This window comes from Brassica napus, chromosome C6 (assembly GCF_020379485.1).
Source record: "Brassica napus cultivar Da-Ae chromosome C6, Da-Ae, whole genome shotgun sequence".
Taxonomy (NCBI): Eukaryota; Viridiplantae; Streptophyta; class Magnoliopsida; order Brassicales; family Brassicaceae; genus Brassica; species Brassica napus.
The window spans coordinates 8,975,221-8,997,380 of NC_063449.1; the positions used below are offsets into that span (position 1 = coordinate 8,975,221).

The following is a 22,160-nucleotide window of genomic DNA, read 5'->3' on the forward strand; positions in this document are numbered from 1 at the left end:
TGTAGCATTTTAGGATCGAATCCACAGAGAACTAGAGACTTATAACACCAAGAATACACAAACCTTCCTAATCTAAGCAAACAAGAAGATAGATGATTTGTAACAAACTAATATCCTAGAAATATAAACAAGGTGATCTCAAATCCAATCAAGAAATAAGTGCAAGAATTCAATCAAATACTAAGGATGGATCCATGGTAAGGATAATTGATATAAAATGATCAAGGTTCAATCTAAAGGTGGCAACATTCAATCAATCTATCAACCTTAGGCTTAGACACAATCCTAAACAAACTCTATCCCTAGATGGATGTTCATTCACTAAGATCACTCAAACATCAAATCTCTTTGGTTAAACAAAAGTGTGGTGTTGGTTGTATTACGTGTGATAATTAATTGTGGGGTGTCAAAATGTTGATGTCATCAGTTTCTCTCTCAATTACTGGCAACTTGAACAAAAAATGGATAATACCGGATAGAAGTTGCCATAATTGTTATGGACTTTATTATGTCAAAATCAATGTTCTACACTTAATTTCTTTTTCAAATTTGGTCATTTGGCAAATTCACCCATAAATCAAATTAGCTTAAGTTGTTTAGAAAAAGAATAAAAAGAGTAGTGAACACGTGCCCCGGTACCCGCAAGCCTACGTCTGCCCCTGGTTGTAGGTTGTCAATTTTGGATCACTGATAAAATTGGATCTATCCATTTCGTCTCGCCAAGTCATCACCGTCTCCATCTAACACTAATTTGCAAGGTAGGATCTTCTCTTTACTAACCCATAAACATAAACTGATATTCTTTTTGCCAAAACACTTTTTTTTAACTTTCAAATTTTTTAGGAAGAAAATTCTATATTACTTAATTGTAACAAAAACTTAATGTGTAATTTGTGAAAACAAATTAAACATTACATCCTGTCATTAATTGATTGTTAGAGATTGTATATGTTTCTTTTGTCTTTACATTTTTGATCATTTAGTTCTCTTAATCAATCTCGTAATAAAGTAATTTTCCTCTTTTTCGTATTTTCAAGTTTTTTTTTGTTTTGAGGGTAAAATCTGTATTGCTTGATTGGTAATGAAAAATTATGTGTAATTTGTGAAAGAAAATAGAACATATCATCCTGTCATTTGATCGTTATATAGAGACGTTGGTTGACACTCATGATCACTTAGTTTTTCATTACCAATCTCGTTTTTGCAGTTTTCCCTCTCGTTTTTTTAAAATCAATTGTTTTTTGTTTGTTTTTTTTTGTTTTGTGCCCAGATTGTTTCGTAATTGCTTTTTTAAAAATTGTTTCCTTTGATTCTTTTGCTTGTTTTCACTTTCTTTTTGTGCTTGTTTGCTTTGATATTGATGGAAAATTTCCTTGTGGGTGCAAAACTAAATAATGGTCTAATGTGGATTCGAACTTGAGGCATTAGGGGGTGCACAAGACAATTAAATCATCTCATCTAGCTGATTTCTTTGTCTTCTTACATACAAACACTAAATATTCATAACATTACGGGGGCACGTGCCACCATAGCGGTAGCTCTAGCTTCGACGTCTGATTTGTTACGAGGTAGTCTATTTTACTGCGAGAAGCTTTTACTGGATCTGCTACATGGGATAGAAGCAACAGAGATACAACAACCATCTTCCACGGACGTCTTTAACCATAAAAGAAGGGCTTTTGCTTTGGAGTTAACATGCTACAGCTTTTTTTTATACTTAGTGTTAAACACGAACTCTCACTCATTGTTAATTTATAGACGAAACAAAGCCAATGTTAAATTACGTACGTTCAATTGAGAAATGGCATCATGCGATATTGTTTGTTATCCATTAATACTCATCATTGAAAGCCTCTTAAAAAAAAAAAAAACTCATCATACTATTTGAATATATATTTTAAAAATTATATGATAAACCACGTGAGCTATCAGACTATGTATGTTAATACAATTAATGAATTAGTAAAATTTCTAATAGCTTTTTTAATCATATAAAAATTACATAAAAGTAGTCAGCTGACTAATTTGATGATAGGAATTTTACCTAAGAGATTTGATAATTATAGTTTGGAATTTTCTTTAGAGAAAAAGACAAAAATAGCACTAAATCAAGTTTTTGTTCTCAAACTAGCACTCAAGGTCAAAAGTCACAAAAATAGCACTTAATGTTTTATCAAAAGTCACAAACTTAGGGTTTAGAGTTAAAGGGTGGGGTTTAGGATTTAGGGTTTAGGGTTTAGGGTTTAGAGTTTAGGGTTTAGGGTTTAGGGTTTAGGGTTTAGGGTTTAGAGTTTAGGGTTTAGGGTTTAGAGTTTAGGGTTTAGGGTTTAGAGTTGAGAAATGAGGTTTTGGGGATAAGATTTCAAATTTTGAAAAATAAAAAAATTAAAATTTTCAAAAGATAAAATGCTATTTTGGTCATTTTAGTTTTTGAGTGCTATTTTTGTGATATAAACTTTGAAATGTGTTATTTTGGAGATTTGCCATTTTCTTTACCGACTTGAGATCAACTTTCAATTTTAATAAATTTAGTTTGATGAAGAATAAAAAACTAAGATATATTTGTTTTGTATATTAAAAACTAAGATAATTATAGGCGTTCCATGGATTCCTAAAGGGATCCGAGTTCAAATCTGCACCAAACTAGATTTCCACGGGCGTGGCCACCGGAGCTTTCACATTTTCTTTCCGAGAAATGGTTTACCATATTTTAATATTAAAACTAGGTAATAATATGCGCCTTGCGCGGAATATGATTATTAGTTTCGTTATTTTTAATAAAAACACATTAAATCTGTTTACTCTGGATATCGGTTTGGTTTTAAGTTATTTTTTGGTTTTTAATCTCCTAAAATATAACTATTATTTTAAATTAATATTTATTTTGGTTTATTCGGTTAGAATGTTTGATATTTTAGTTTTTTTCGGTAAAATCCAAAAATTACTATTATTTGTTTATTGTCATGTTATGAATTTTAGATAGTCGTCATTTCGAACCAATGGTTTCATATCATAGTTTGTAAACGGATAATAGCTCAAGAAAAATAAAAGAAAATTATTAAGACAAATCATTTCACTACAATTTGGTCAGTGGTGAAAGAAGCATTAAGAAAAAAATATTTCAACTTCCAAAAAAAATAGATACTTCAGTTGTGGTAAATACTTAGTCACAAGGTGCTCACATCAAAGTGCAGATGTATGTGTATGTAAAAGTATATAAAAATAGTTGACAAATATATAAAGATATTGTTAATTAATATTAAATGACATTTTTGTTCAAAATAATACATGAAAGATAAAATTAAAATTAATTAAAAATTAAAAAGGACTTGACATTAGTGAATTTTTTTCATATAAAGAAAAATAAATTGTATTCGTAAATAGAGGTGTGCACATATCGAATATCTGTCTATTTGGAGGCATTCATGTCGATTCAATCTTTAGCCACATGGATAGTCGGTGACTCTGATATCCGAAATGATTTACAATTTTAAAGAATATCTGATTTGATCCGTAGATAAAATAAATTTTAAAAATAATTGAAATTTTAATAATAAAATTTTATTACAATAATAAAAATAAAATATTATTTAACTTTGTAAAATTTAATACCTAATATAATAAATTTAATTCATAAAATATTGTAAAACTTATATAAATTATAATATATATAACATATATATATATATATATATATATATATATATATATATATATATATATATATATTCTGTACATATATGTATATATATGCATATAACAGATCGAATTAGATATTTGTTCCTAATAATATTGGTATTTGAGATTTGCTTTTTTTTTATATTGTATTTTAGTATTTGATTTGCTTCGTAGAGTTACGGATATCCATATTTTTTTGTTCAAATCAAAACGGATAACGAATCAAATCAAAATTTATAAATATTTTGCCCAACTTTATACGTAAACAATAAAAATAATATATATATATATAGTTTAGCTTTTGATTTGTTATTTGTTTTGATTCGAACCAAAAATCCAAAGTTTTATTGGACCCATGCATGTGAGTTTTATATTAAAAAATATGAAATATATAGTGTGAACACATTTATGAATATAGTGTGAACGCGTTAGCATATTTATTATCAAATCGTTGTGAGGTTGCCCCATGTCTATTATAATGTGAATACATTTATTACTATGATTCTCCTTTAATATATAAGGGATATCAAAAATTATCCTATAAAATAGTTTTACGATTTCTTAAGTAGAAAATCGAGACAAAACCCTAATTTCCCACACACACAAAAAAAAACTAAAAACCGATACATAGTATTAAAGCTCGAGTGTAATTAGCATTTCCATTCTTAGATAACTTGAGATCTTAGGTATCTCACAATTTTTTAAGAGCATTTCCTCTCAAACTAGGGTTTTCTATCAAGGCGTCTCCCCAGTTCACTGAGTGTTAATCTCTCTCTCTCTCTCTCTCTCTCTCTCTCTCTCTCTCTCTCTCTCTCTCTCTCTCTCTCTCTCTCTCTCTCTCTCTCTCTCTGTTGGATAATTTCAATTAACTTGAGAAGCAAGTTAACTCATTAAAATGAAGTTTGATGGGTTAAGGAAAAAGGAAAACATATCGAGTTTAGGAATGTTTTCATATTATTATTAGGAAAAGATGTAGCTTTGTCCTATATAAATAGTTCTTATGGAGAGATGTTCTATCAAGAAGAGAAACACATTGAAAGATTTAGTTTTAAGAGTTTCCAAATCTAATAAGAAGAGAAGTTCTTATAATCTTTGTATTTGTGCAACTTTAATTGGTATCAGAGCTCCAGGTTTCGAAGATCGTTTACAAGAGAAGTTGTAACTCGATCAAAACATGGGAGACAATAACAATTCTCAAGGACGTGATAAAGGTCTTGAGATGAAGAAGGACATACGATGTCTGATGCTATCATCGACCAACTACACCGTATGGTCGGTGCGAATGAAAGTGATGCTTCGTTTATACGATGTTTGGGATACGATTGATCCAGGGAGCGATGATGCAAAGAAGAACAATATGGCGATTGCTCTAATCTTTCAATCAGTCCCGGAAGCGCTAATACTTCAGATAGGAGAACATGATACATCGAAGAAGATTTGGGAAGCTATCAAATCTCGTAACCTAGGTCCTGATCGCATGAGAGAAGCGAGGTTACATACTTTGATGTCTGAGTTTGACAAACTGAAGATGGCAGATACATACATGGTGGATGACTACGCAAGAAAACTTTCAGGCTTAGCATCGAGAGCAGCCGCGTTAGGAGAGATAATGGAAGCATCGAAGATGGTAAAGAAGTTTCTGAAGGAACTTCCAAGAACTAAATTCATTCACATTGTAGCTTCGTTAGAACAAGTGTTGGATCTAAATTCAACGGGATTCGAAGACATTGTTGGGAGATTGAAGGCTTTCGAAGAACGCATAAAAGAAGAAACCTAAGATGAAGATCAATCGAAGCTAATGTTTGTGAAGAATGATACGCAAGGTCGTGGAAGCCATAACAACTCGCGAGGAAGAGGCAGAGGTAGAGGTTATGGTGGAAGAGGATGAGGACGAGGAAGGTCTAATGGTTCTGATGGTCATAACAAAGGAGGAGAAGATTCAGACAAGACCAAGAAGGACTACTCTAAGGTTAGATGTTAGAGATGCGACAAGATGGAGCACTTCGTGTCACATTGTCCTACACAACCAAGAGAAGAAGCTAACCTCACGGAAACACAAGAAGCAGATGCATTATATATGCATGAAGTAGTATTCCTCAACGAAAAGATAGTGTTTCCGAAGAGGTTTGACGAGTGCGATTGAAATACGAGTATATGGTACCTTGACAATGGTGCAAGTAACCATATGACATGCACGAGAGAGTTCTTCTCAAACCTAGATGAGAGAATCAAAGGCAAAGTCAAATTCGGTGATGGATCAAACGTTGAGATTGTTAGGAAAGTATCGAGCATCACACACATTGGAGTTGGTACATGGTGACTTGTGCGGTCCGATATCACCATCAACACCAGCAGACAATAGATATGTATTTGTCTTAATTGATGATTACTCAAGATATATGTGGACGATGCTGCTAAGAGAGAAGAGTGAAGCGTTTGATCGGTTCAAAAAGTTCAAGGAGTACGTGGAGAATCAAACGAAGCTAAAAATCAAGACTTTTCGCACCGATAGAGGAAGAGAGTTCACATCTTCTGATTTCATTCGTTTTGTGAAGAAAACGGTGTAACTAGACATCTCACCGCACCGTATACACCGCAACAAAACGGTGTGGTCGAGAGACGAAATAGAACACTAATGGAGATGACAAGGAGTTTGATGAAAGCAATGAAGATTCATAATCAGCTATGGGGAGAAGCAGTACATCATTCAACGTATCTCATCAACCGCATTGCTACAAAGGCTTTGGAAAACAAAACTCCATACGAAGGCTTATATGTTAAGAAACCGAACATTGAGCATCTAAGGGTCTTTGGGTGTGTAGCTTTCACAAAAATCAATGCTCCACATCTCAGAAAGCTCGATGATCGATCAAGGATGGTGATCAATCTCGGGACAGAGCCTGGTTCAAAAGCTTATAGGCTCTATGATCCTGTCACGAAGAAGATTATTGTTAGTAGAGACGTAATCTTCGATGAGAAGAGAAGTTGGGACTGGTCTACAACAACAATGACTACAAACGATGAACCGAGAGCTTTCAAACTTCCTCATATCGATGTTACAGAAGAAGGAGATGGTGATGAGCATCAAGATCACCAACACCACGAAGAGCAAAACAATAATGAAGAAGAAGAAGTTGTAGATGCAGGTGAACAAGAGCAAGTAGCAGAGAACAACGATGCAAACCAAGACCAGCATGTAACATCGAGATATGGCCGTAACATCAGAAAACCAAAGCGGTTTGATGATTACATCCTACTCGCTGAAGTTGAAGGTGGCAGACTCTTGCTCACCATAGATGGTGAACCAGAAAGTTACATCGAAGCTGTAGAGATACAAGCTTGGATCGATGCAATGAAGGCAGAGATCGAATCTATCATGAAAAGCAAGACATGGAAGCTCGTCAAGAAGCCGGCAGGTGTGAAACCGATAGGTTTGAAGTGGATCTATAAGATCAAGAGGAATGCAGATGGAACAGTGATCAAATACAAAGCAAGGCTAGTTGCAAAAGGGTACGTGCAACAACAAGGCATAGACTTCGACGAAGTGTTTGCACTTGTTGCTCGGATAGAAACCATACGACTACTCTTGGCTTTAGCAGCAACTAATGGATGGGAGATCCATCACTTAGATGTGAAAACTGTGTTCCTTAATGGAGACTTAAATGAGGATGTATACGTGACTCAACCATAAGGCTTTGTGGAGAAAGGAAAGGAGGATCATGTGTACAAACTTAGCAAAGTACTATACGGTTTGCGTCAAGCTCCGAGAGCTTGGAACATCAAACTCGACCGTGTTCTCAAGGAGATGAAGTTCATGAAGTGAACCATGGAACCTGCGGTATATCAAAAGAAAGAGAAGGGGGAGCTTCTGATCGTAGCTATATACGTTGATGACTTGTTTGTAACATGGTCTTCACTCAACGTTATCAAGCAATTCAAAGATGATATGTCAAGAAGATTTGAGATGTCAGACCTCGGGAAGCTTACATACTATCTTGGTATAAAAGTAACGCAAGGAGCTGATGGAATTCACATCAAACAAGAAGGATACACGCAAGGTATACTTTTCAAGACGAAGATGGAGTCATGTAACTATACTCACGTTCCGATGCACATGAGTTTGAAAGTATCAAAGGCAGAGGAGGAGCCTGAGATTGATGCACCATCGTATCGAAGCACCATAGGATGCTTAAGATATCTTCTTCATACATGACCGGACTTGGCGTTTTCGGTTGGTGTATTAAGCAGATATATGCAGAGTCCAAGAGAGAGTCATGGAGAAGCAGTGAAGCATCTACTACGATACATAAAGGGCACTACAGAGTATGGTCTCTTCTTCAAACAGGATGGACCAACGGAGATTACAGGTTACAGTGACAGCAGCCATAACATAGACGTTGATGATGGAAGAAGCACTACATGGTTTATGTTCTACCTAGGAACATCGCCGATCACGTGGACATCGTGCAAGCAACCCACAATGGCACTCTCTTCATGTGAGGCGGAGTTCATGGCAGCTACGGAAGCTACAAAACAAGCACTATGGTTAAAGGAGTTGATGGTCGAGATCATGAACAAAGAAGACAAGAAGGTCGTGTTGAAGATTGACAACAAGTCAGCGATAACCCTCACCAAGAACCCGGTGTTTCACGGTAGAAGCAAACACATACTCACGAAGTACCATTTCATTCGAGAATGTGTGGAGTTTGACTTGATCGAAGTGAAGCACGTACCTGGAGTGGAGCAGAAGGCAGACATACTCACTAAACTATTGGCAAGGATCAAGTTCGAAGCAATGCGCAAGTTCATCGGAGTTCAGAAGATCAACATACCTAAGATTCAAGTTGGAATTAACGGGGAGAATGTTGGATAATTCTAATTAACTTGAGGAGCAAGTTAACTCATTAAAATGAAGTTTGATGGGTTAAGAAAAAAAGAAAAACATATCAAGCTTAGGAATGTTTCCATATTATTATTAGGAAAAGATGTAATTTCGTCCTATATAAAGAGTTCTTATACAGAGATGTTCCATCAAGAAGAGAAACACTTTGAAAAGTTTAGTTTTGAGAGAGTTTCTAAATCTAATAAGAAGAGAAGTTCTTATAATCTTTGTGTTTGTGCAACTTTAATTGGTATCAGAACAAGGTTATTTATCCAATAAGGCTTGGGATAACTGGGAAGACTTGCTTGGGAGAGACGAAACCATTCAAAGGATCATGTTACTCCTGAAGGATCATGCTGTGTCCTTGACGTGACGGGTATGACAGAGCTGAGGATGGACGGTCACCCTTTGAATATACGCCGGTGGAGGCCGTAGCTTAAATGACTGTAGCCTTTTTTGAGTCCCATGCATGGAATCAGCTTCTCTATACCGCTCTTCACGGTAAGGTTTAGTGTTTTTTAAAGGTCTAATAAAAGTGATTTTTTAAGGTAAGTGTGCTTCCAGAAATGTATTTTTTTTTTTAAATTGTTTATTATATATATATAGGTATCACATTTTTGTTTTGTTCTGTACAAATATACTAGGTGTTTGCCTGCAATTTTGCGGGTAATTATATTATATGAAGAAGTATATCCCATGTTTACATTGTTATAATTTTTGAATAATAATTAAAATTTTAAATATTAAAATTGTAATTTCAAATAGTTGGACAAGCAAAAATTTCAGTATAATTTTTTTAATTTCAAATAGTTGGATAAGCAATATTATAATTAATTTCAAAAAGTTAAAGTATTTTATTTAATTATATATAAATAATTGATAAAGAAAAAGAAATTGATAAAACATATATATTATTTCTCCAATTCTATAATTAGTTACCATAAATCATGATTTGTAATATTACTTGTGTTATTTGATAATTTATATTAATTAGTTATAAAGTTACTTTTTATTTTTTAGATCTGATTAAAATAAATAACTAATAAACATCAACAACCAATCAAATTATAACTATATTTTAAAACTTAACCTATTAACAATACATAAGAAAAAAATCACTTTGGTGACTTCTCAATTAATATGTAATATGATTTATCTCTTTAAAACCAATGATAAATTGGTTAATGTAAACATGAAAACATATATTAGGAAAATAGTAATCTTAGTAATTTTTCTCATAATTTTGTCAAATCACAAATCACACTTTCTCACTCATTTTTTATTTAGTGTTTACTATAAAACTTAAATGGGTTAAAAAAACTATTTATTCCTTTAAAACATACCTATTTTAATTAAATCTGAATAATTAATAAGAAAAAATATTTTTTAAATTTTTAAATAATGAAATGTTGTTATTTAGGCATATATACTTAATATTAATGTGAGATCCAATATTATATCAAAATAAAATATTTTTATTTGTGTAAATGTTTTAAAATTTTTAGTATCGTACATTTTAAAAGTTTATTATAGAGCAAAATAACTTTTCATTATTTTAAAATAATTTATCTAACTTGCAATTTACCTTATATTTTCTATCTTCGACTTTAACATTTATAGAACAAGTCATTTTTTATTGATCTTTCTTACTCAATTTATCACAATGTTTTAAAAACACATAAAACTAATTAGTTCACATTATAATAACACAAAAAAGCTGCATCTCGACAAATAAATAAAATTAAATACATAAGAATATAAAAGAACCAAGAATACAACAAACATATTTTATTATTCTTCTCTCATGTTTTTCTATTTTTGTCTCCTTTATTTTTTTTACTATTCAAAACACACATGCTAATTTTATTATAATCAAAACTATATGAATTATATTAATAGAGTATTAACTCTAGGAAAAGCATGTGAAATATACTTTCATTGATTTAATTTTAAATGACTTACTATATAATAATTTTAAATGAATTACTATATAAAATAATTTGAAGTGACTTACCATATAATAATTTTAATTCATTTTTTATATTAATAGATGAATTAAATGATATTTCTTGATTAATATAATTTTTAATGACTTACCATATAATTTTTATGTTTTAAAATATAAAAATATTATAATCATTCCTAAAAGTGATAACTTATCTATGATATAACATTGTCATTGAAAAATGATGAGAATTTTTTTAAATTATATATTTAACTGTTTTCCATTCATTTGAAACATTTTAGAATATATATATATATAGTGAATGAGTGAGTTTAATTAAAAATGTTAGTTATTTTTCTGAAATCTATGATTTATTGTATTCACTACTAATATAAGTATATTAAAACGTTTTTATAATTGTTTCTCTAGTATCATATGTATTTAAATGTATATTATCAATTTATATAATGTAATTTATGATATTTAATTGTTTATATAAATAAATTATATTAATTCATCTTCTTTTTTTTTAACGCTGATTTATTATGACATTTCAATTATGAGAAATATTACATAGACGATCTACGCCTAATTGCATCACCTGAGCCGTCATACGAAGATTCACGCCTGGCTGGATTTACTTGCACCTTGTTGAAGATCCCTTGTAAGCCTTTCTTCCGTAGTCTGTAGAAATAAATCGCTCTTTCAGGGACTTGAAACCTGGATTTCATGTATTCTGCAGTAGATTGCATAGTCTGGGATTCGAACCCCAGACATGGGTGTAGAAACCTTTAAACCTTAACCATTAATAAATTATATTAATCCATCTCTATTTAAGATGTTTAATTGTATGTTTGGAAACATATATTATATTAGGTAATTCTAGGGTTAGTTTCATTTTAAAAAACGTTAATTAAATAAATAAAAATTTTAAAAACCATCAACCAATCAAATAACATTAATTCATCTGCATTTAAGATGTTTAATTGTATGTTTGGAAACATATATTAGATTAGGTAATTCTAGGGTTAGTTTCCTTTTAAAAATGTTAATTAAATAAATAAAAAATTAAAAACCATCAACCAATCAAATAAAATTCATATGTATTTAAAATGTTTAATTGTATGTTTGAAAACAGATATTAGATTAGGTAATTCTAGGGTTAGTTTTCTTTTAGAAACTTTAATTAAATAAATAAAAAATTAAAAACCATCAACCAATCAAATTATAACAGTTAATTAGAAAGTTCTTCTATGAGCGACACGTCAGCAAAAATCACTTAAGTGACTTCTCATTTAATATATAGGAGGATTTACGTGTATTAAAACGATGAAAGTGACAATGACAAATTATTTTTCAAAAAGCCCACAAAAGCCCGAAAAGCCCTATAGCCCTATAAGGGCCGGGCCGGCTTTGAATTCTAGGCCCATATATTTCCGGGCCAGACCGGGCCGGGCTCAAATATTTACGGGGCCAACCTGTATTGACACCCTTAAGTATACCTTTGTAATTAGATCAATTTTGGAAAATACTCAAATGAACTAAACTAGAAGTAATCTACCAGTAAACTAATTAGAGAAGGAAATATAAATAATCTTAATCAAATAACAAACAAAAAAAACTGAAAATAAGAACTCAAAGTAGAGAGGCTCCACAAATAACAACCACCATATAAAGACTACAATCTATGAACATTCCACGTAGAGCTTGATACAAAACAACTCCTCTTTCTAGAAGCTTCTCTGCATCAGACCAATTTTCACCATTACTACCATCTTTACTCTTAACTTCTTCTTCCGTTTCATGACTCATTCCTCCTCCAGAAGCTTCCATGGTGAGATGAGACATTACTATAGCACAATCTGTAAGCAGAAGTAACCAAAGAGGTCTCAAAGCTAAGATAGTGCCGGATCTTAAGATGTTCAATCGCGGGAGTAAAATCACAAATACAGCTATTGTGAGGGAGCTTAAACTCCGACTTCTTTCTGAGCTTATGATGCTAGCATTGAGTTTCTTGGAGCTGAAGAAACTCCTAGGTTGTTGAATTTGAGTCTTTACCGATCTTGCTTCTTCTGGTTTTGTTGGTTCTCTTTTAATTGGTCTTTGATGAGTGGTCGAGAGTTTTGGTTCTTCTCTTGGCTTTACTTCCTCTGTACTCATCATGAAATAAATTAGGGACAATAACCATTAATCAGTTCAGCTATTCTGTCAGTATACAATCATTTTATGATGTTTATACTGATCTAAGCACTAAATATAAAATTCTTTCCATCAAATATTTCTATATTTGTACACAAATGTACTATGAATCTGACATGTAAAGAGAAGAAACCATTTATTCGTATCCCAATAGAGCATGATTATTGGAGGGTTCTATTAAGAGCATGATTATTGGGGGTTCTTAGGGTGGGGTTCTTAGCGGAATATAAGAACCCGTCTTTTAACTTTTAACTAAAAAAGTTAAGAACCGGCTCCTATTTAAGAACCGGTTCTTAGATTTTTTAGTTAGAAGTTAAGAGACGGGTTCTTATATTCCGCTAAGAACCCCACCGTAAGAACCCCCCCACCCTAAGAACCCCCCCCCCCCCCCCCCCCAATAATCGTGCTCTAAGGCGGGGGTTTTAGCGGAATATAAGAACCTAACTCTTAACTTTTAACTAAAAAACTAAGAACCGGCTCTTAAATAAGAGTTTTAAGAGACGGTTCTTAGCTTTTTTTAGTTAAAAGTTAAAAGACGGGTTCTTATATTCCGCTAAGAACCTCACCCTAAGAACCTCCCAATAATCATGCTCTTAGTACTAAGTTTTAATTACATGAGTTTTAAACATGTTAAATTCTAAGATAAATCATTTGACATGATTTGGGTATTATTAACCCAATAGTAGGATTCAATTCGAGTTTGTTTGGATGTTTCCATCTAAAACAAGATGATATCTAAATTACAATCTATAAACAAACACATTCATAGCTCATTGTATTTAAATTTCTGTGAACCCTAACAAAATGCAATGTGTAAATGCAAATTAAGTTTATGTTTGGTTTTGAGCTTAAAAATTACAAATTGAAACAAGAACATTATAATTTCACTTGGTGAAAGAAAAAAAATTATCACAACATGTAAAACGTAACACACAAAAAGGCATCATACATGAATAAATCAAAGATAGCAAATGTAGTTATAGTTTGTGTACCTTTGAATTGATACTTAAGAGACGGGCTTTCTTGAATCTGACGATGCTCAGATTGAGTTTGTGGCATGAAAGATTCGCTGTACGTACGTTGGTGAGAAGTTGATGATGAGGAAGAAAACGATGGCGATGAAGGATCAACATTATGTAATTGGCCTGTGATTAAAGCTAGGCGATCCGATCCTCTTTCCATAATTCTTCTTCTCCTTTCTTCTCTATCCATCACCATACAGTAAAAGAATAAATGAAAAAAAACGAATGTAAAAACAGATGATCAAATAAAAGAAGTTGCCAAAATTTAGAGCAAGAAACTTGTGTTATATGTTAAGCTTTTGAAACTCTCCAAATTTAAAGTTCTTAAAGTAGAAAGGAAGCTAAAGAATAGTTCTCTTAAGTCTAAATTTAGAATGTATAAAGATGAATTCTTCCCTATTTTAAAAATAATAATAAATCTGTAACTAAAGAAAACAAGAAAAAAAAGATAGGAGATGAAAAAGGAGAAAACGACCACGGTGGCCGTAAATTGAGCATTCATTATTCTTCACCTACATCATCACACTTTAAGGCTAAGCTCTATGATGAAACATATTGTTTTTGTTTCTTAGGCATTTTCCTTACACTGTTTATGGAATGCTTGCTGGATATGCTACACTTTTCTTTGCTTATATCCAGTTTGACTCATTTGCAAGTATGACAGAGGAGGTCACTTAAATGTAGAATACTGTTGCAATATCATCTTTTAAGTCATTAAATATAATTTATAAACTTTAATAGCTTCTACATTTTTGGTCAATTATAAACTATACATTAGCATATAAAATTATTAAGCTATGCAGTTTATATTATTTCAAAGTATCTTAGAAAACATATAAATATTATGTGATTACTATTAATATTTAGATTCGGTATTCAAAATTTCATAAAATTGTACTGTATAATGTTTATAGTCTCATTTATAAAACTTTATAAATATATTGCATAAAGTTTTTCAAAATTATACAAGATTATAAAGTTTTACAGAGCTATATACAATTCTAAATATATTTACAAGATCTTGTATGATTGTATAAACTTTATGGTTTTCTAAGGTTTCATAAACCTTCATAATCCTATTACAATATTTCATATTTCTATGCATTTCCATGTTAAATTAGAAATAAAATGGCTAGTTATCAGTTTTACAACGTACATTATAAAGCCTGTTGAGTTTTATCATATTACAAAATCCAAAGACACATATTTGAAAACTACTTTATAAAATTTTATAATAAAATCTCAAAATTTTCAGTTTTATCAAAATTATAACTCAAATCTTACAACCACAATAACATTTTCATGTTCGTCTTTATGCTTCTCATCATTGGCGCTCTCTATTGGTTGTGTATAGTCTCATTTTCAGCTTGTAATCTCTGAAGCAAACCAGTCTTATAGCGCTCTCTGTTCGTTGTGTATAGTCTCATTTTTGAATTGATATAACCCGAATTCAAATAATATGTAGTTACTTTATGGATTTTATGATTTTATTGGATCTCAACCTCTGCTTATCTCTATAATATTATTTGAAAAGTCAATTTTATATGTGTCACTCTCACGTTAAAAATATTACATTTAAAATACTATTTTTTTGTAATTTGGAATTAGACACTTTAGTTTATTTTAAATATATTTTTGGGAGTTCGCAAACACATATCAATATTTATAATAATTAAAATGTTTTAGAAATTCTAAATAATTTTATGCCATTAATTTATTAATTGGAAATTAAAATTTATTTTAAATAATTTTTAAAAAGAGAATTGAGATTTGTTTTGATACGATGATTATGGTTATACTAAGTTCCACAATGGTATTTTTGATTTGATTTGATCAATGAGTTATAACAGGGCTTTTAAGGGGAAGGCCCAACCTACAGTGGCAATTCCGTAAAACTCCCTACTCAGTCGTTCTTAATTCTTAAGCAAAAAACTATTTTTAATCTCTCTTTCTGTTAGCACACAGACCAGACGGAGCTAACGTTGTTCCTTGTTCGATCTCCGATTCACAGATTCAAGCGATAATACGAGATCCGAAGGGCACAACGCCCTTTCTTCCGCTGATTAATCTGCAATCATGGTGAGTAGTGACAATCTCTCCTTCTCTACTCTTTGATCCTCTTCAGATCTCGAGTGAATCCGCTACGATTCGATCTCGATTTCCTCTCTGATTTGAGTTAGGGATCGTGTAATCTCAGATCGCTTCGATTCGTATAATCTGATTTCGGAGTTGCGTTAGTGTTGTTGGTAGCATGAAATCGAGTGTAGTCTCTTGACATTTTGGTTTGTGGATCATGAAGATCTGGAATTGGGTTTTAGGCTTTTGATCTGTTTTTGTATTGGGTTTGGTAAAGTTTGTGTTTTTTTTTTTTAATTTACGATCTTGGTTTGTACTGACTATATTGGTTTCTTTCTTTTGTGTTGAAACAGCCTCTCAGGCTTGAGATCAAGGTACTATTTTTACTTTGAGGACTTCTTGTAGATCATTCACTCTGGTTTTATTCTGTGTTAATATTTTTTTTTTCTGGATCAGAAAAAATTAGCTCAAAGGTCTGAGAGAGTGAAATCTGTGGATCTGCATCCTACAGAACCATGGTAATTTTCAAGCTTTTGATTGCGATGATATTCCTGCATCTTCTTTGTTGTAGTGATTGACAGACAGTTTTGTGGAGTTGGATCATTTTTTTGTTGCTTTTATAGTTTTTTCTTTTACATTTATTCACTGTTACTCATGATTTGGAACCTGATATCACACTTTATTTTGCAGGATTTTAGCAAGTTTGTATTCTGGAACCTTGTGTATTTGGAACTACCAGACACAGGTGTGTGAATAATTTGATTGTCTTTTTCTGTTTTCTTGTGCATATATTTTTCCGTGACCAATTTGTGAACCGAAAGAATGACTATTTTTCTCCTGATTCATGAAACTTATTGTAATCTTACTTTGATATTCTCAGGTGATGGCAAAATCTTTCGAGGTGACCGATTTACCAGGTATTCACATTTCGTTCTTTTGCTTCTTTAGTTATAGCGTTTGAGTTTTACTTCTTTCTTGTTGTATGTACTTGTAGTCTAGTTTAGTTTGTTACTTTTACTGATTTCTTGTATTATGACTTTGCAGTTCGGTCAGCCAAGTTTATTGCACGAAAGCAATGGGTTGTGGCTGGAGCTGATGACCTGTATATCCGTGTATACAATTACAATACCATGGACAAGGTTAAAGTGTTTGAGGCTCATTCAGACTACATCCGATGTGTGGCTGTTCATCCAACACTTCCATATGTTCTGTCATCGTCTGATGATATGCTCATAAAGCTTTGGGACTGGGAAAAGGGTTGGGCATGCACTCAGATATTCGAGGGACACTCGCACTATGTGATGCAAGTCACATTTAATCCAAAAGACACCAACACTTTTGCCAGTGCATCACTTGATCGTACTATAAAGGTTCTGCAATGGTCTATGCTTGTAATTTGATTATAGCTTTGTCCGGATGGCTCTCAAAAGTTTTAGCTCATTCTATGTTTGCATTGCTTGTTCATCTTCAGATCTGGAATCTTGGTTCTCCAGACCCAAATTTTACTTTGGATGCCCATCAGAAAGGAGTCAATTGTGTGGATTATTTCACTGGTGGTGACAAGCCCTATCTAATTACAGGCTCTGACGATCACACTGCGAAGGTCTGCTTCATGTTCACTCCTCTGTTAGATGATACGTTTCTACGGGAGATTATGTGCTTTCAGGTTATTTACTAGTTGAATTTCTGGAATCAGGTTTGGGACTATCAAACAAAAAGTTGTGTCCAGACCCTGGACGGGCACACTCACAACGTATCTGCAGTATGTTTCCATCCAGAGCTTCCAATTATAATCACAGGTTCTGAAGACGGCACCGTTCGCATTTGGCATTCAACTACGTACAGGTATCATGATATGAACCTTTTGTTTATTGGAAATTTTGATAGTTTTGATAATTTAATGCTCTTGTATGCCTGCCCAAACCATGTTTAGTTGGGCTTCATTCTTGTGCATTTTTATGCTATTACCAATTTCTTGTGTTGTCCTTCCGTCTGTTATCCAAACTTACAAATGTCTGTTTTGACTTGCAGGCTAGAGAACACATTAAACTATGGCCTCGAGAGAGTTTGGGCCATTGGTTACGTTAAAAGTTCACGCCGGTAATTTTTTGGTGTTTGCTCCCTTTGATTAATAACTGATGCGTGTCAGAATTTATTTCTGGGAGTAGAATGTTCTTTTGTGTTAATACTAAAACAAACACCCAGTGAACCTTTTCTTCTGGTGTTAATTTTTTTGGAACCCTTGTGATTTTTTTTCTACTCCCTAACTTTGAGGATTTGTAAAGATTAGGGTTCAAAGATTGAGATCTCTACTTGTTCTAAAATTCAATTGAGTTGTCCTGCGGAACCATAAACCTTGTTGTTCTCACTTCACAGGGTTGTGATAGGATATGACGAAGGAACCATCATGGTTAAACTGGGACGAGAAGTTCCTGTTGCTAGCATGGACAATACTGGAAAAATCATATGGGCTAAGCATAATGAAATTCAAACTGCGAACATAAAAAGTATTGGTGCAGATTACGAGGTATTCTCCGTTCTTATTTCTCTTTTACTGTGCCAGAAGATGACCTATTTGTTTATTTGTTTACCTGATGGTGTTATGCTTTTCTTCTCTACCTTAGGTTACTGATGGAGAGAGGTTGCCCTTGGCTGTTAAAGAGCTTGGGACCTGTGATCTATATCCACAAGTGAGTATTATCATAAGTTTATTTGGGCAAAATATTTTCTGCACTCGGTCCAATGATTTTATAACGTTGTGGGTATCGCTAAGCCGTCAATATATATATCTGTTCCTGGCTTACCTTTTTCTAATATCTGGATATTCTGACTCTTAGAGCTTGAAGCACAATCCGAATGGGAGGTTTGTCGTAGTCTGTGGAGACGGGGAGTATATAATCTATACGGCTTTGGCTTGGAGAAATAGATCATTTGGTTCGGGACTGGAATTCGTTTGGTCGTCTGAGGGTGAGTGTGCGGTTAGAGAAAGCTCATCAAAGATTAAGACATTTAGCAAAAATTTCCAGGTTCGTATTCATCTTCTGTTTACTTGTCTAGGAGATCACTATTTTCGGATCTCGCTCATTCACAAAAGATGTTTTCAGGAAAAGAAGAGTATCCGCCCTACTTTCTCAGCTGAGAAGATCTTTGGAGGAACCTTGTTAGCTATGTGTTCAAATGATTTCATCTGCTTTTATGATTGGGCTGAATGTAGGCTTATTCAACGTATTGACGTCACTGTAAAGGTATCCCAGATAACTGCTCAGTTTGTTGTGAGAAGTTTACTTCAAGACATTTGATATAGTTGAAGCTAATGTCATTACCTTCAGTTGGAGGTTGTCCTCGTTTGTTTCTTCTCTAATTCTTAGTGTTCCCATGTAATGTTTGCAGAATCTATATTGGGCTGACAGTGGTGATTTAGTAGCCATTGCTAGTGACACGTCATTCTACATCTTGAAATACAACGTGAGGATCCTGTCCAACAAACACTTTTAATCTGTGAACTTCTATATGACATTCTTTGACTATCCAAGCGCTTACTACAATGTTCCTGTTTTACAGCGCGACTTAGTTTCCTCACATTTTGATAGTGGAAGATCTACGGAGGAAGAAGGTGTTGAGGATGCTTTTGAGGTTCTTCATGAGAATGACGAACGTGTTAGGACAGGTCTATGGGTTGGTGACTGTTTCATTTACAACAACTCTTCCTCGAAGCTTAACTATTGTGTCGGAGGCGAGGTATAATGCATATCTCTTGATTACTTTAGTTTGATCGTTGTTATGAAAATTGTTTTGATGATAGTTGCTAACATCTTAAATCTTAATACTAGGTAACCACAATGTATCATTTGGACCGACCAATGTATTTGTTGGGCTATCTTGCAAGTCAAAGTCGGGTCTTCTTGGTAGACAAAGAATTCAAGTAAGTGCCTTCATTTGGTAATGTTTATTTCAGATTTGATTAGAAGTTTCTGATGTCTATTCTCCTGTTTTCTTTGGGGGAATGGCAGTGTAATAGGGTACACCTTGCTGCTAAGCCTGATTGAGTACAAGACTCTTGTGATGCGAGGTGATCTAGAGAAAGCCAGTGTAATCTTACCTACAATTCCTAAAGATCAGCATAACAGGTACTTGTTATCAATTAGTATCTAAAGATCAGCCTAATTGTGATTATTTTCTCATAGAAATGTCGTGACTAGATCCATTCACTCTTATTCTAAGCGTAGCTGTACACCTATCAATGGTTGTTTCGTGGTCATTTCTTTTTATTTATTTCTGAAAATTTTCCAATTGTCAGTGTTGCTCATTTCTTGGAGTCACGAGGAATGATTGAAGAAGCTCTAGAAATTGCGACAGATCCTGACTACAGATTTGAGTTGGCCATACAACTGGGTAGACTTGAAATTGCTCAGGTGTGATGATTAAGATGCGTTGTTACTTCTTTTGTAGTGGTGATATATTAACGTGTTTTCAATTAAATGGTTGTAGGAAATCGCTGTAGAAGTACAGAGCGAGTCTAAATGGAAGCGATTAGGGGAGTTGGCGATGTCATCTGGGAAGGTATTAGAGTATTAAACTTGTCTATTCCTGTCTTCTAGATTTGTTTCTGTTGTAACTCTTTTGTGTGTTTGATGGCATCATGACAGCTGCAATTGGCAGAGGAGTGCATGAAGTATGCGATGGATCTGAGTGGTTTGTTACTGCTTTACTCTTCTTTGGGAGATGCTGAAGGTGTGTCAAAGCTTGCGACACTTGCTAAAGAACAAGGGAAGAACAATGTAGCCTATCTTTGCCTATTCATGCTCGGTAAATTGGAAGATTGTTTGGACTTGTTGGTGGAGAGGTAATACATTAGTAGTATTCACTTGGGAGTTCTCTTGAAAAATGAAATTCATTGACCTTTGCTTGTCTGTGTGACGATGTTATCTTTCTCCAGCAACCGGATACCTGAAGCTGCTCTGATGGCAAGATCATATCTTCCAAGCAAAGTATCTGAGATAGTAGCTCTTTGGAGGAAAGATCTCAGCAAGGTTATTTTTCTAATCTTTATTGTTAGTGTGCTGTTTGGGATTTAAGGAGAGATATGTTGACAATTTTCACTTGTCCTACAGATAAATTCAAAAGCAGCAGAATCTTTGGCTGATCCAGAGGAGTACTCAAATCTGTTTGATGATTGGCAAGTTGCTCTTTCCGTCGAAGCAAGAGCTGCGGAGACAAGGTAAGCAAGCAGCGTATCATTAGTACCTGCTGCATTCCTGCACTGATAGTTCCCTGTGTGAGTGAGATGTTTAGACCTCTTCTTCTAAATAAGACTGACTACTCTTCGTTTACAGGGGAGTTTATACAGCTGCAGAAAATTATCCTAGTCATGCTGATAGATCTTCCATGACCCTCGTGGAAGCCTTTAGAAACTTGCAAGTTGAGGAAGAGGGATCACTTGAAAATGGAGATATGGATCACGAGGTGACCCCTTTTCTTTTTTAATTAAGCGACACTCTCATCTATCCTGTGTAATTTGTTAACCAACAACTGCTCTTTTTTTAATACTTCTCAGGAGGTGGTAGCAGAAGAAAACGGAGATGAAGAAAAGAATGAGGATGTAGAGGAACATCATCAAGAAGAACAAGAAGAAGAAGGAGTTGTTGTTGATGGTGACTCGACCGATGGAGCAGTGCTTGTTAACGGAAGTGAGGCTGAAGAAGAGTGGGGTACGAATAATGAAGGAAACCCATCAGCCTAATGATAGCAAGTCGGGTCAAGGCTGAATTGTTTTTTGTCTTTCTGGTGATTAATTTGATTCCCCCAAAAGATAATGCTGCCGCCTTTAGAACATCTTTTGTTCGTTTCCTTGATTCTGTGAATTCATTTGCCTTTAGGAACATAATACCATGGTTTTTAAAACTGAGTATCTGCTTCGTCTTTTTTTACGAGGTACATTGTTTCTAAGGTTTCAACGGTTCAATTTTTGAAACTTACCGAACTTGCTGGTTTCTTTGTGTGTGTTTGCAGTGCTTACACCACGTCAATCGAGTTTGGCAGCAACATGGAGATGTAGCAACTTTCTTTCTGAGGATTCATGTTGGTCAGAGATATTCGAGCAGCCTTTGAAGTGTTTTGAATTCATCTGTAATAAATAAGTCTTTTTGTTTTCTCTGAATATTTTAAGAATTTTTTTGATGATGGTTTAGATGAAAAGAGAGTTAAGTGGTACTGTTACTTTTTGTTGTTCATTTTGCACTGAGAGGGAGGTTCTTATTGTTGTTACATGGTTTTGTTTTTTTATTTTCTCTTACAAATAATCTTAATTTCATCTGATTGTTATCTTCTGGCCTGAAATGGTTTGTTTTAATGGTAGTGT

At 33.6% G+C, this 22,160-nt stretch overlaps 2 protein-coding genes across 6 annotated transcripts; one reads left to right on the forward strand and one right to left on the reverse strand.

The window, feature by feature from the left end:
* Positions 1 to 12,063: 12,063 nt before the first annotated feature.
* Positions 12,064 to 14,159, reverse strand: LOC106404202. Its single transcript, XM_013844940.3, has 2 exons — positions 13,697 to 14,159; positions 12,064 to 12,655 (listed from the first exon to the last, which is right to left on the reverse strand). Exons 1-2 carry the CDS (start codon positions 13,920 to 13,922, stop codon positions 12,141 to 12,143), a joined length of 741 nt encoding a protein of 246 aa, XP_013700394.2. The 5' UTR covers positions 13,923 to 14,159; the 3' UTR covers positions 12,064 to 12,140.
* Positions 14,160 to 15,644: 1,485 nt separating this feature from the next.
* LOC106405924 (coatomer subunit beta'-2) lies at positions 15,645 to 22,125 on the forward strand. 5 transcript variants are annotated; one of them, XR_001281459.3, is made up of 26 exons: positions 15,645 to 15,805; positions 16,156 to 16,176; positions 16,259 to 16,320; positions 16,493 to 16,547; positions 16,683 to 16,719; positions 16,847 to 17,172; positions 17,274 to 17,405; positions 17,499 to 17,647; positions 17,834 to 17,902; positions 18,179 to 18,329; positions 18,427 to 18,492; positions 18,640 to 18,828; positions 18,907 to 19,047; positions 19,193 to 19,267; positions 19,364 to 19,540; positions 19,633 to 19,724; positions 19,813 to 19,929; positions 20,100 to 20,214; positions 20,291 to 20,362; positions 20,449 to 20,645; positions 20,739 to 20,832; positions 20,914 to 21,020; positions 21,136 to 21,265; positions 21,357 to 21,586; positions 21,679 to 21,733; positions 21,812 to 22,125. XR_001281459.3 is itself a non-coding variant. In XM_013846480.3 (25 exons), exons 1-24 carry the CDS (start codon positions 15,803 to 15,805, stop codon positions 21,540 to 21,542), a joined length of 2,763 nt encoding a protein of 920 aa, XP_013701934.2. In that variant the 5' UTR covers positions 15,645 to 15,802; the 3' UTR covers positions 21,543 to 21,586; positions 21,812 to 22,125. The 5 variants fall into 5 exon arrangements, 3 of the variants coding, with proteins under 3 accessions (XP_013701934.2, XP_022554756.2, XP_013701935.2); XR_001281458.3 differs by having other exon boundaries at positions 21,357 to 21,733; XM_013846480.3 differs by lacking the exon at positions 21,679 to 21,733.
* Positions 22,126 to 22,160: the final 35 nt, after the last annotated feature.